Here is a 13,990-nt window from a genome sequence, read left to right on the forward strand (position 1 = left end):
GAGAGAAGATCAATTAAACCATCAAATCTTCATAAACTCTAAACAAGGGACAAAGTGCTACACATCTTTGCCCATGCAGATGGCATTCATCACACCAGAGCAAAAAAGGACTATGGAGCTGACAGAAGCAATTGTTAACCACTTGCTTATGGTTCCTGTCACTATCATGTCAACAGAACCCATGTTCTTTTGTTTTGCTACATGCAGCACTTTGCTACATCTCCTCCTGGATCAAGCAGTTAAATAGGGTAAACAGTAATGCTGCAAGCAGAAAACACCAATTACTGCTCACTTAGCTCACCACTGTCAACAATATCCTTTCATCCTCTACTCTTTCCCCTTACACAAGGAGGAACCATAGGATTACCAGCCGGTTATGTAAATCCGGGTCTAGCCCGCAGTCGCAGAAGAGTCTAACATGTTTCCCAGGGAGAGGAGAGGTTAAGAGAGGGAGATTAGAGCCTCCTCAGGCCCTGGGTGGTAGGACTCCAGCTGAGCAATCTAATGCTATTACATTGTGCTTTTCCTATTGCAAAAGACAATTCCTCCACAGCGACAAAAATAAACAGCTTAAAATGAGATTTTCTTGCAAAGCCATGATTAATCTTAAAGGAATGTTCCGGATTCAATAAGTGAAGCTACATGAACTAGGGATGTGCATGAGTAATCGAGTACTCGTTCTGCACCAGCTACTCTAGTATTGAAAACACTACTCGAATATCGCAAATTAATTTTCCTTTGTGCATTTGCCTACTGTGAGCAGCACTGAATTACACTGTTTTCCCTCTGAATCTCTCACCAAATCCTGCCGTTACAATTGAGTCCACTGGGGGGCCCTGTAGATGTGTGTCGTCAAGGTATTGGGTGAGAAGAAATCATGGCATCTGTGCTTCTAAAGCAAAGCCAAGCTATACTGCAATTTACTACTTGTTATATTTTGATTCTTATTGAATTCAACTCTATTTGTACCAGTATGTGTTAAATCTCTGAACACCAGAACAGTGCATTTTTGGAAGACAATATATATATATATTTTGTTTTTTTTTCTTCACTTGTTTTTCTGAATAACAACATCTGCAAGGAAAAAATTTGAAAGCCTTTATGTAGACTGAGTATTTTTACTGTTATTTAAAGTTATGTTTTTTTTAATGCATACTGTTCATTTCATTTTTACCCAAAAGAAAAGCATAGCTTACTGAATTTATCTTATTCTGAACCCGTTTTTGGTAACGTTTGTGAATAAAACAAAATATAACTTTCACATACGTTTCATGTGTGTCATTTTTAACATACATTTTCATTTATAATCAGGTACTCGTTTCTTGGGTTAGAGTACTCGACTACAAAATTACTTGAAAATGCCCATCTCTAATATGGACAGCATACAAGGCATGCTGTCAATTAGGCATTCCACAGAATTAATTCATTCCCGAGTTTGTAAGAACAAACAAAAATCTAATTTAGAGAAATCCACTTACAGTGGAAGTCTATGGTGCTAGATATTCCAGAGGGTTTAAAGGAATGTTCTAGGTTCAGTACAAGTTGATCTTAATCGTGAGCATTTGTGGCATAATGTTGATTACCACAAAAAAATATTTGAATCATCTCTCATATATTAATAAATAAATACAAAAAAAAAAGTAAAAATCACAGTTACAATATAGGCACTTACAATGTAAGTGAATGGAGCCAGTCCATAAACATTCAAATACATACTATATCAAAAGGTAAACCCTGTAAGTGATTTCATCACATTAAAATCATGTAACAGATTTTGGCACACAAAAATCATGTTGACATACAATTCAATCCCAATTCCCAAACAAGTTGGGACAGTACAGAAAATGCTAATAAAATCAAACAATGGTGATTTGTAAATTCTGTTTATTACTATATTGAAAGCTCTACGAAAACACATTACTTAATGTTTACTTTGTGAAACAACATTGTTGTTGTTGTTTTTTTTAGATATACACTCATTTCAAATCAGATGATTGCAACACACTTTTGTTTTTAATGATTATGTTTTGTGGCTATACTTCTGAAACAATGTGTATTTTAATGTTTATGAACTGGCCCCATTAATTACCATTGTAAGTATATTTTTTAAAGTCGGCATGAAACAGAAGTTGTGACCGACTTCCATATCGTGACGTATTTCCGAGTGAAACAGCTTATCGAACAAGAAAAAAAATGTAGGGCGGGGATTTGAGTTTATCCATAGGTTGTTGATTGGATTGTTAAAATATGGCCGTTGCATAGCGGAACGGAGGCAGATCTGAATGAGAGTTTGCAGTGGACACACACACCCCTACCACCGTGCTGCCCGAGTCAGAGCCGGTTATCGATGAAATTGAGCTCAACACATTTATGATCAAAAAGACAACATAAACGCATGAGCACATCACAGTCTTGGCTTACGAAGAGGCTGTAGCCGTTGAAAGACGAGTGAGTAAAAGATAACCATATTTTAACGTTCTGAATCACAATACACTAAATATAAAGGAAAGAAACACTTACTCGTGCTGTGCATCCCAAGATAACTACTTTCAAAAATATAAATAAACTCCAGAGGCAACCAAAGCGTTGTATTCATTAGTGTTCCCCTCAGCAATTCAGGCGTGAAATGTCTCGAACTAAACCGCAAATTCGCCGTTATTCCTCCTCATTCAAAATGTAAATTCAAGCCAGCTGACCCGTAACCAAGGAAGTTTGGGTTAAGGAATGATAGTTTTGAAGAAAATACACCTTGCCATCTTCACCAACATATGATTGACACTTCATTCAACTCTATGCGAGGTTGTGGTATTTATAAGAAAGGGGCAGGGTTTCAATGAACTAAATGATTGGAGAAGTCCTGCAAATGTCACCAGAGAGAAGTCTGTCGTTCACCAGAAGATCGAGTTATGAAATTTATTAAAGATTACGAGGTCAAAACAAATTTAAGAAAAATAAAACATATGCATTGATGAATCCTTCACAATAAGATCAATAACATGCATTTAGAAAATAGATAGGGTCGATTTTTCATTTCATGCTGAATTTAAATAAACGAGGGACGAGTCAAAAATATGTTTTGTGGTAATCAACATTGCTGTCAAGTGAGCTTAACTTGTATAGAACCAAAAACATTCCTTTTTTTTTTTTTTTTTAAAGAGAGATGTGAAGCTTTTATTTTTGTTAAAGCACTTATTTCAATTCTTTCTTACAAAATGTGTGTTATTGGAGCAGTAAAGTTGTCTAAATCATCCTTTTAGTGATGGGACTACTTTTCTATTATTCTATCATTTCAAAAGAGTGGGAATTTTTAAAGTTTATTCGGGTGTATACCCTTGCTTTACAGACATCCATTGTAAGTGCATTATTGTGCATACGATTTCTGTTTTTTTTTTTTGTTTTTTTTTACAAATTGAGGGGCTAGGTAAAATTATTCTCTTTAGTCATCAACAGCATGTCACAGATACTGTCTACACAGCTTAACTTGTATTGAACCAGGACATTTCTTTAACAAAGCAAGTGGACACATTTGAACATCTGCTGTGCAAGAAGACTTAACATCAAGTAAAGATGACGTAATAGACTTTGCTGTTCCTGCGCCCCCCCAATGTGCATTGAAAATTTAAAATAATCAACAACATCAAAAGGAATACAAGCCTAAAAAAGAATGTTACAAAAAGGTTTATAATCTAGCCACATTTATTCTTCAAAAGGGACAGAGATGGTGTGGGAGAAACGAATGGTTGAATGAACACTGAAATGTATGAGCAGATGTATTTATGTATGAATGTGGGAGGATTCATGGACTTATGTCAGACTATAAGAGGATTGTAGAAACCTCCGGAGTATATAAAAGGCACAAAGACAGAATGTGTACATAAGATGATATGCTAATAGAGTTCAAGGCAAAATAATTAGTTAAAAGATCCTTTGGTTTTCCTTTATCTTCAGATGTGGAAGCTCGCTCGGGTCTAAAGAAGTGGTATCATGAGCACTTTGATGGTTAGATGCATCCATCTCAATCTGAGAGTGAAAACGAATCAGTTCTCTTGTCCACACTTGAAGTTTAAGTATGTAATTTCTAATTATACATGATAATGACTGTTTTCAAACAGGTTTCCCAACCCCCCCCTCCAATGGTTGGCAACACAGATTGTCCCACACCCAAACTCATGTTATTGGTTGAGGCAATGTTAATTTGCTGGCCTTGACGGGATACTCAAGCAAACAGAGCAAACATTTGATGGTGCCGCAGTCAAAGTGTTTACATTTCTCAGTGAAATCAAACTATGAGTGGTTTACTTCGTTGTCTCTCAATATTATGCTGGGATAGTAGAAAGCATTCACAAGGGTCACTCCTTATTCAATGAAGCCAAATGCTACAGTTTTGGCATGTACAAACTTATATAATGTACATGACATTATATCAGTGCTTACATGCCAAAACTGTGATCTAACAGGCTGGTTGCTAATGGCCTGCTTTCCCATTTCTACCCTGAAGTTACACATACTTCCTTGACTAATGGTTCTCCTTTTTCCAGATGTTCCAGAGAGGGTGGAGGTGGTGGGAGTATCAAGATAATACAACCCATGACCCTCAGCCCCACCTCAATCCAGACCATTTCCTCCTTGCCTTCCACAGAGATTTTTTTTTTTAAATATGTTCCCGTCTCCATCATTTTAGTGTGTTGAGATGAGGTGTGTTCAGATATGGAATATTTGTTTAGGACAGATATCTTTACCATCCAGTATAAAAAAAAACAAACAAAAAAACACATCCCTCAGGCACAGAACCCCGTCTAGACAAGATAACAGTAAAGGCTCATCTGAGGTCTGCTGAGGTTCATTTCTTGTGGTCTAAAGTAAACCTATAATCAAAGCTGTGCAGAGGCCAAATCCAAGAGTTGGTAAATGACACTGCATCTCTTGAAGGCCATCTGAAGTGGTGGCATATAGGTCAAACATGCAGAGCAACTAAACAAAAATCTTGCAACAAATTTCTTCATATGTCTTTACTTTTATTATCTAGGATTTTTTGATTGAATAAACATAACCATAAGGATTTAAACAAAGACACTTATTTTATGTCAAACATAGCAAACAATGACCGAAAGTTCACTACATTTATTGAAAATTCCTTGATCGGGCCTTAATTATGCACTAATTTCTCTGGCATTACATTATGCTGTGCATAATTCAAAATGTGGGCTGGTTTTCTGAACCCCACTTAAAAGGGCTGCTGTATAAATTGCACATGTCAAAGAGAAGTATCTGGAGTATTTATGCAAAAGGCAACCAGTGGGCTTTGTAGACACCATTTTCCTCTCATTTCTTTGGGTTGTAAACAATGGACATCAAAAACTATAAAACAAATGCAATAACTAGCTCAACCTCATTGTGCAGCTTCAGCTAAAGCTCTTTTGAGTTTTTATTTATTTTATTTAGGCAAATTAATCTGTATAAAATATCTCAAGCTGCCTTTGAACAAACAGATGAGTCAGGCAATTAGAAACATTCCATAATGTGGTTGTAAATCCACATCTGTGCATACTCTGATTCAGATCACTTCTACCCTAACTAATGGAGAACACTGATGAAATATAGTATTGTTCCATCAGTTTCGTCACTTTCTTTTGCACAGGGATCAAGTTCCCATGTCATGGACTTCAATAATAAGCTTTTTGGGAAAAGTAATTTATGAAGACAAGTGGTACCACTTGAAAACCGTTGCAGAGGTGCAAAGACATGCATAGATTGTGGATTCCTTTGGTCTGTGGGTGGCGTTACAAACTGGTACATTACACTCATGAATTGCGTTATACATCAACGAGAATGCTGAGATTCAGAGCAATTAGTCACGAATGAATGCCGTGGATAATGAGGTTTACGGCATATGAAACAAACGTTAAAAGAATTGAGTAAATATTCATCTGAAGGCGGCCACGAAGCACTACCAGATGTGTCTGTCCATGCACTTGAATAGACCGCTACGAACGGGGGAATATCGAGCATGTCCACTGCATGCAAATCGACTCGAGCAGGCCGTTTCATTTCACTGATACTGTAACAATTCCGTTCCATTGTGACGTGAAGCAGGAGAATAACATTCGACAGGCGTTTTGAATTTAAAAACGACTCGCGCGAACATCACCAGGGCCTACGATTCTGAAATAACTCCCACATCTTCAATCTGGCGTTAAAGCCGTACTCGTGGGCGATTCGTGGCTTCTGTACCCAAATGCTGGTAGTGACATTATAGTATGTGGGAGTATTAAAGAGTAGCCGAACGTTTCGTAATTAGTTACCAGGAGCCTGAATGAGGATAGCAAAACTATACATTCTGCCAGATGTAGCAATCACAGCACAGGTGATAACTGGTTGCGCAAATACCTCACGCGGTATTTTTAGGTTTCAAATCAACCCTGCAACACTGAAATGAACCATTCTCTGCTAAATATTGTTGCCCATCTACAACGGGTGTCGAAAACAAGCAGCCCACACGTATCTCGATGACTATTACCAGGCCATCTCTGAAAACTTTGCAGACTGTCTCCCAAATGCATGCATGCATTGACCAAATAACACGTTAAATCACGGGTTCTTACCTTCAACGGCTCCGGTGGGATCTACAACACATGCTGTGAGAAAACATCCAAGGTAGAACAATCCAACAGCCCGCATGTTTGCATTGTAAGATGCCATTGCCTATGGAAATATCACAATCGTTCAAGTAAAGGCTGCACTGGTATGACTGGATTGAAACACCTCATCCAAAACGCACAATTGTCCGCCGTGATCTGTTGTTTCTTGCGCCCTCCAACACGCTCTCTCCGACACGCTTGCAAACGTAGCTGAACAGACAAGATACGAACAACACAGAATGTGTAATAATATATATGTTTTTTTTTTTTTTTTTTTTAAGGCTTTTCCAGCCTAAAAAGGCGAGGTGTTGTGCAGTGGCACAATCATGTATATTACTGAATAACCGTATGCAAACCGAAATTTGTAATGTCCTTTAAGAAATGCCCTAAAAATCAAAACTGTCTTCTCTGTGATTAAATCATTCCTTTTTAGAATATCCGGAGTATAAAGATGCAAGATCGTCAGTTGGCGCTCTCCTGTGCAATTGTTTACGTCCTAAAAAATAAAAATAAAATGCCTTTTCCCTCTATACCCCACCGCTTCTGATGCTGGTGGTTACAATGTGAGATAGGGGGAAAGTGGAGCCTCTACAGTACTGCTACATGACGTCACCTGCCTCCACAGGATGGAGTCCAAAAACTAAAAGCAACGCGGCACTTGACTCCTGCGCATGCGCGGTTCAGTTTACCACCTTCTATCTGTTTTCCCTCTCTTTTGGTGGAAACAGGTCCGCAATGGGCCCATTTTGGCTCATTTGGCTCGAAGTATTTCATTAATTGGATAACCTTTATGGATAATTATTTTTGGGTAGTCTTTGCAGTTAAATAGGCTAAAAGTGTGTTTAAGATTTCAATTAATACATAGTAATTAAGGTATTTCTTCAGTTTGTTTTGGTTTCTTTTTTTGCGGGGGGGGGGTCTATTACTTATGGGTCGTTGACAAATTACACCCAAAATTAAAATGAGAAACCTTTTAAAAATCTAGTTTAAAACACTTGTCATATTCTAAGAAATGTAATCTTTGTCCAGTTTGGTTTCATACATTTTTGGAAAACCTTTATATATATATATATATATCAAACTTTCAAATTGTCATGTGGTGTAACCATTAAGTAAAAAGTATAATACTTTCTTTGCACCTTGAATACATGAGAGTATAAAAAACGTATTCATTAATTTCCAAAAAGTTTTCAAACAAACTTTTCAAGGAATTTTTATTTTATTTATAAATATTATGAATTTTTGAGTCAAAAATATCAATAATTTTTCCCAGGGTTACACCACATGAACAAAATCTGCCTTTTCATAAATATATTTTTTAATAAAAAATAAACATGTTTTTTAAACATCTTCCTTTCTACAATTTCTCCCAATCATTTTAATAGAAGTGGCCCGTCTATACTAAATAGTCTCAGTACCAATGTTTATCTCAGCAAAATAAATACTGACAAAACACTATTTTACTTTATAGTTTTTATGGTCAGCATAAACAACAAAATGGCTACCTACATGTTGGTTACACCCAAAGATTTTGATTTGGTGGACAAAAAGCATTTTAAAATATGAATCATATTTGAAAAATTGTTTCACTGTTTATTTTGTTTTTTTAAGAAATAACAATAAAATATTATTCTGCACTAGTCATGCCAATATTTCTTTTTTCAGGAATTTCAGATTTTAATGAGACTTTGATTTTTTTTTTAATTTTTTTATTTTTTTTTATACAGTCTCTGGACACCACATCACATTTTTTACTTTAAGCCCCAGAAAAAAATATCAATATAACTTTAAACTCTGAAAAATGAAAAATGTTCATCATAGAAGAGGTGTATTCAAGTAAATGGTTTGTGTGAATTGCATTTTTTTATGTATTTTTAATTTAATAGATTAGGACAAAAATGAGCGTCACTTCATTAACCCTTAGAACACGTGGCCATAATATGCACGTGTTACCCTCTGTAATTGTATTTTATGATTAATTTTGTGAAAATAATCCAGGTTATGATCATGAAAAGTTTTTTTTTTTTTTTCTAGATCGCTCGTCCACTGCAGACACGCATTTTTATACTCCAATCTACTTTTTTACCATGTTTGAAAATGCGTGAAACATTTGAAAACTTGTGGCGTAAGTTTCATGTGAACATTAGGAAGGACGAGTCAACCCATCGCAAATTCCAACATACCTGTTTTACAGTGTTTTCAGAAAACCGGTGTCTTTTCACATTGCAGAGAGAGCTCACGCACTCAAGGTTGCCAGATTGCGTGACTAAAGCGTCGCCCTCCCACAATATATCCAAACTGTACAAGTGTCCAGATCTGATTGGGGGATTTCACCTATAGAAATCTGGCAACCTCACACATGTCGAAATCTAATTCTGACTGGCTAATTGCCCTTATTTTTAAGTCTTTTATTTTTCAAAAATATTAAATATTTTAGTTGCATGATTAGTTCTAAGTAATACATGACACAACTGATCTAAAGGGGATGGTAAGAGGGGATGGTGGTTGTACAAGGGCAATGCTTTTTAATATTTCTTGCAACAAGGGGGATGCCATCCCCTGTCTAGCTGCTTAACATGGCATTGACATCAACATGTACAATAATATATTAATATTAAAATACTAATAATATTAAATTCATACAATACTAATAATATAATACAAACATATAATGTAAGAAAATAAAAGACAAAACAAAATAATATAAGAAAAATCACAATAATAAATTATTATTATTATTATTATTATAGACAACAGCTTTTGAAGCTTGTTCAGGCTGCGTTTAAATGGCTAGAATGATTTCACATACTGCATGTTTGTCTAACAATTAGGATGAGCAAAGGGATTACACCATCTAGTGGCCATCTAGTACGCAGAGACAAAGTTGTTAAGCATGCACAAAACAATTTTGACAATTTTTGATAATTTAACAAACAAATAAAAAACAATTCTCTGCACAGTCAATTATTTTATTGTATATAATTTTTCACTATTGTTACTGTTTTAATTTATTTTTACTGTTATTTTTCACTGTATTTGCCTATTGTTATTTTATCTACACATTACATATTTTTGCAAACACTAATAACAAACGTACAGTTATCGGAGAGAGAGAGAGAGAGAGAGAGAGAGAGAGAGAGAGGTTGTGTAGTTGAAGCTACTTTGTTCACTGTCAGGTATGAGTTCTATTCTCTCATCTCACAAATCAAATGGGTTCATCTAGCGGTGAGTCACGATCATTACATGAAGAAGTGAACTAGTGGCCAAAGTTATATTCTCAATTTCCTTTTCATCAGGACATACCAAATAAATGGTAACACTACAATAAGGTGTCATTCGTTAACATTAATGCATTAAGTATCATGAACAAACAAATAACAATATAGTTTTTACAACATTAATTAATCTTTGTTAATGTTAGTCAGTACAAATACAATTGTTCATTGTTAGTTCATGTTAGTTCATAGTGCGTTATCTAATGTTAACAAGTAAACATTTTACAACAATTTTGAATATATTAGTTTATGTTGAAACTAACAGTAACTAAGATGAAAAAATGCTGTAAAAGTATTGTTCGTTGTTAGTTTATGTAAATTAAGGTTGTTAACTAAAATTGAACCTTATTGAAAAATGTTACCAAATAAATGCTGAATGTGAGTGGGAAAAATACAAAAAAGTAATGCAAAGTAAAATGCAACTTGAAAAATTGGAAATGGGAAAATAAAGAATAAAACGAGGAATAAATTAGAGAACTTTTATTCTTATCTCTTTCTCATTCATTGAGATTTGGAAGAGATGTTGATGTGATATATACAACATAAAATAAATAAATAAATACAAATAAGATAATCAAATTAGAAACACCTAATTCGGAAAAATCTAGATATTTTATGCATATTATATTTCTTGGTATTTTTAATGTCTTCTTTTAACTTTTTTTTTTTTTTTTTTTTTTTTTTTACAAATTCTCTGCTGCATTCAAAATATATGTGCAAGAAATTAGTAAAAACAAGAAAATCAACTTTTCAATTCGTGTAAATTTCCTGTCCAGTGGGTGGCACTGCACACCAGCCTCTTACTGTTCTGCAAATCCCTCTTTACACAGAGTACACATTTTCTACATCTCATCAGTTGTTCTTCCACCCCTAAAAAATCCCACTCTGAAACACTGAATGACATCCTACGTAGTTCTTGAAAGGTTTATAGCTCCCATTCAGGCGTGACTGTAATGTTCCAAGTGCACACAGCTGTTGCTTGCTTTAAGACAAAGCCTGAGAACATAAACTTTACTTTGAATACTAGCCAAAAATGATGCATGGAATACCACCTAGTCCTGTTTAGGATCTAAACACAACTAAGTCATTTTGTCATTGTTTTGCATCATGTTGGTCACCTACAGAAGAGTACATACTTCACAAAAATGACACAGAGGGTCAGAGGAGCTCAGTTGATTTGTTTGGAGAAGGTCCATTTCCATGATTTAATAGATCAAATGACTTTACATAATATATGAGTCAGTGATTAATGAATATGTGTATTATCCTTTCTAAATGCACCATTTTACTACTTTGTTATACTGTATTTGGTGAACTGGGTAGTTTTAAATGCACAAAAGAATGGCTTACATGTAATTATCTCTTCATATTAAGCTGGAATAGGAGAAGGTATTTTAACATTTTAAAATTACACACTTAACCTTTAACTATAAAAAAAATTCTAGTCAAGGGGGAAAAAATGAAATTCTTCATCTGAATGACATCTATAACCACTGGTGTATAACTGGGGGAGATGGGGGGCATTTGTCTGTAGGTGTGTTACCCACACAAAACCTTCATATGAATTTAGAAAACATGAAATATACATGAGTCATATGTGGAGTCAGTGAAGATGTTAAAAGCATCCATAGAAATGATCAGTTGTTTTTCATGGTGAGGAAAGCAGACAGGCATTTCAGATGAGCAGGTAAGAATTGTAATTTTCTGAAAGGATTAATGCTTTTACTGAATGTTTGAAATGATACAGTGTATAAAGATTTAAGAGTGTGCAATGAATATACTTTTTTATTTACATATCTGTGCATTAATTTGAACTGTTATTTTGCATTGTGTATTGTGTTGTAATGAAACAGCCCACCGGACCCACATTTGGTCCCCCTCAGTGTTCAAACCAAATCTACGCCATTGTCTGTAACACACTGAGAGGTCAAGACAAGAGACACACAGTCATTGTGTGATGTGGTATTGGGGAAACCCATGCCTGTCAAATCATGGTAGGAAGATGTGCAGCTTGCAGATGTTGTGGATGGGGAACAGCATTCCGGCTATGTGGAGCATCTGGGAGTAGCATAGCAGAGATTTCTGGCTGTCCACGTGCCCCAACATGTATCAGCTCTCATTCCCCATGCCTCACTGGGTGAGAGGCTTGGGGGAGGTGATCAAGCTTATTGTACATTGGGGTATAAATCCATCTAAACAAGCTATTTGTCTGACACAACATGACAACCATGCATGCTTAATGACCTCCTCTCCCCTAGGCATCTGTGACAGTTTGTGCATTCAACCGCTTGTGAAACGCACCCAGCATAAGCATTGGCCTCCAATTTGAGTAAAGCAGATTATTGTTTTTGTTTTTGTTTTGTTTTTTGCAAGAGAGACATTTTGAATAGTCTTGATTTTTGCACCACTGTGGAACAGCCATTTGAAAATAATTTTACTTCTATAATGTGACAAATTTATGAGTGAAACAGGATCTAACAGCCTAAGCAAAGTCCCTTTAAGGCAAGTCAGTTCGCTCAGCAGCCATATGTGTAATACCAGCTCCTATCTAAGTGAATAATAAATGACTAAAATCTCATAACTGTCGGTCAAGATTGCATTCCAATACAATTTTAAATCAGGAAAGAATCTGACAACAATATGGCATCATAAATTGTGCTTCTTTAGCTTATATCACACATTAAAATTTTTTTTTTTTTTTTTTTCCAGGTTGGTCCAGCTATGTGTGTTAAAGATTAAACAAACAGTTAGTTGGCTCTTTTAACTGTAAAGTGGGACATTCATTCCATCAGCTGCCATATTTAGCGTTTCGATGCAAAAGGCCATTGAGTCTTTTAATTGTAAGGCGGGACTACAGCAACCATAGTTCCTGTTACTATTTCTTCCATTTATTTATAGGGTTGGGAACCATTTAAAAAAAAAAAACCAGAACCAAATGATTTTCATTACTTTTGGTTCCATTAATGGTTCTCGACACTGCAACACCGCCACAGAATCAGCAGCATGAAACTTATAGGGCGACCAGCATAGTCTCATTCCTGAACGAATGACTCTTATGAGCCGGTTCTTTTGAATCTACACTACAAAACTTATACCTCCTACCAAAATATTACTTTTATCCGCCCTTTCTCTTTATCGTATCAAAAACTTCATGTCTGACTTTAAATGAACCAAGAATTCAGATTAATTACTGGATGGTTGTTGATATGACAGTGTAGTTAAAGATACATATTATGAACTTTGTTGTAATTAGTGGTATTTAATAAAAAAAAAAAAAAATTTCTAATTTAAAAAAAGGGCACCTTTAAGATGAATCAGAATTGGAACCGGAATTTTTCAATTCTTTACAATTCCCATCCCATCCCTTTACATATATTTACAAGTGGCCTGTCTTCTCTCCTTATAATGTATCTGGCTATAATGACGTCCACTGAAAAGAAACGTTGCGTCAGAGGAAGAACAAGTTATTACGCTTTGGTGAAAGATTAAGATCACAAACGATCAACAATTGACACAAAGATTGATGTCGATCAGTTAGCAGAATAGCTCCTGGGCAGCAGTGGAGGAAAGAGAACTGTGTGTGTGTGTCCTGTGAGGCCTAGCATGTTGTGTGGGGGTTGAGTTGAGACCGTGCCAGCATAAACAGTCCCAGACCACATGTTCTCTCAGGGCAAAGGGCCTGGCCACTCTCCAAGCACATCTGCACACAATCTCCCTGGCTTCACAGTGCTGGAGTCTGAGCAGACACTCAGGAGTACAAGAGACAAAATTACAAAAGATCAGCATAATTATTTATTGAATTTAATCACTCCCAGATAACACAGTTCTCGTGTTATTTTGTCTGTTTTGCCACATGTGCATTGTCTGGTTAAAGGCTTAGTTCAGCCAAAAATATTCTGTCGTCATAAACACACCTTCATGTTATTTCAAACCCGTATGACCTTCTCTCTTCTGTGGAATGTTGGGAACTGACTGCCTCAGTCACCATTCACTCTAATTTTGAAAAAAAAAAAAAAAAATGCAATGAAAGTGAATGGTGACTGAGACTAATATTCTGCCTCACATCTCCTTTTGTGT

General features: G+C 35.7%; 2 protein-coding genes across 2 annotated transcripts in view; one reads left to right on the forward strand and one right to left on the reverse strand.

Annotated features, from left to right (window-relative positions):
* Positions 1-7,181, reverse strand: part of LOC127419517 (low-density lipoprotein receptor-related protein 1-like) — a 193,324-nt gene extending 186,143 nt beyond the window's left edge. The window contains exon 1 of the mRNA XM_051660970.1: positions 6,603-7,181. Coding sequence (XP_051516930.1) covers positions 6,603-6,699 — 97 coding nt within the window. The 5' untranslated portion in view covers positions 6,700-7,181. The remainder of the gene's footprint in view (positions 1-6,602) is intronic.
* The window catches only part of LOC127419518 (formin-like protein 3), a 489,255-nt gene that overhangs the window by 259,416 nt on the left and 215,849 nt on the right, over positions 1-13,990 (forward strand). The gene's annotated exons all lie outside the window — the stretch shown is intronic.

This window comes from Myxocyprinus asiaticus, chromosome 28 (assembly GCF_019703515.2).
Source record: "Myxocyprinus asiaticus isolate MX2 ecotype Aquarium Trade chromosome 28, UBuf_Myxa_2, whole genome shotgun sequence".
NCBI lineage: Eukaryota > Metazoa > Chordata > Actinopteri > Cypriniformes > Catostomidae > Myxocyprinus > Myxocyprinus asiaticus.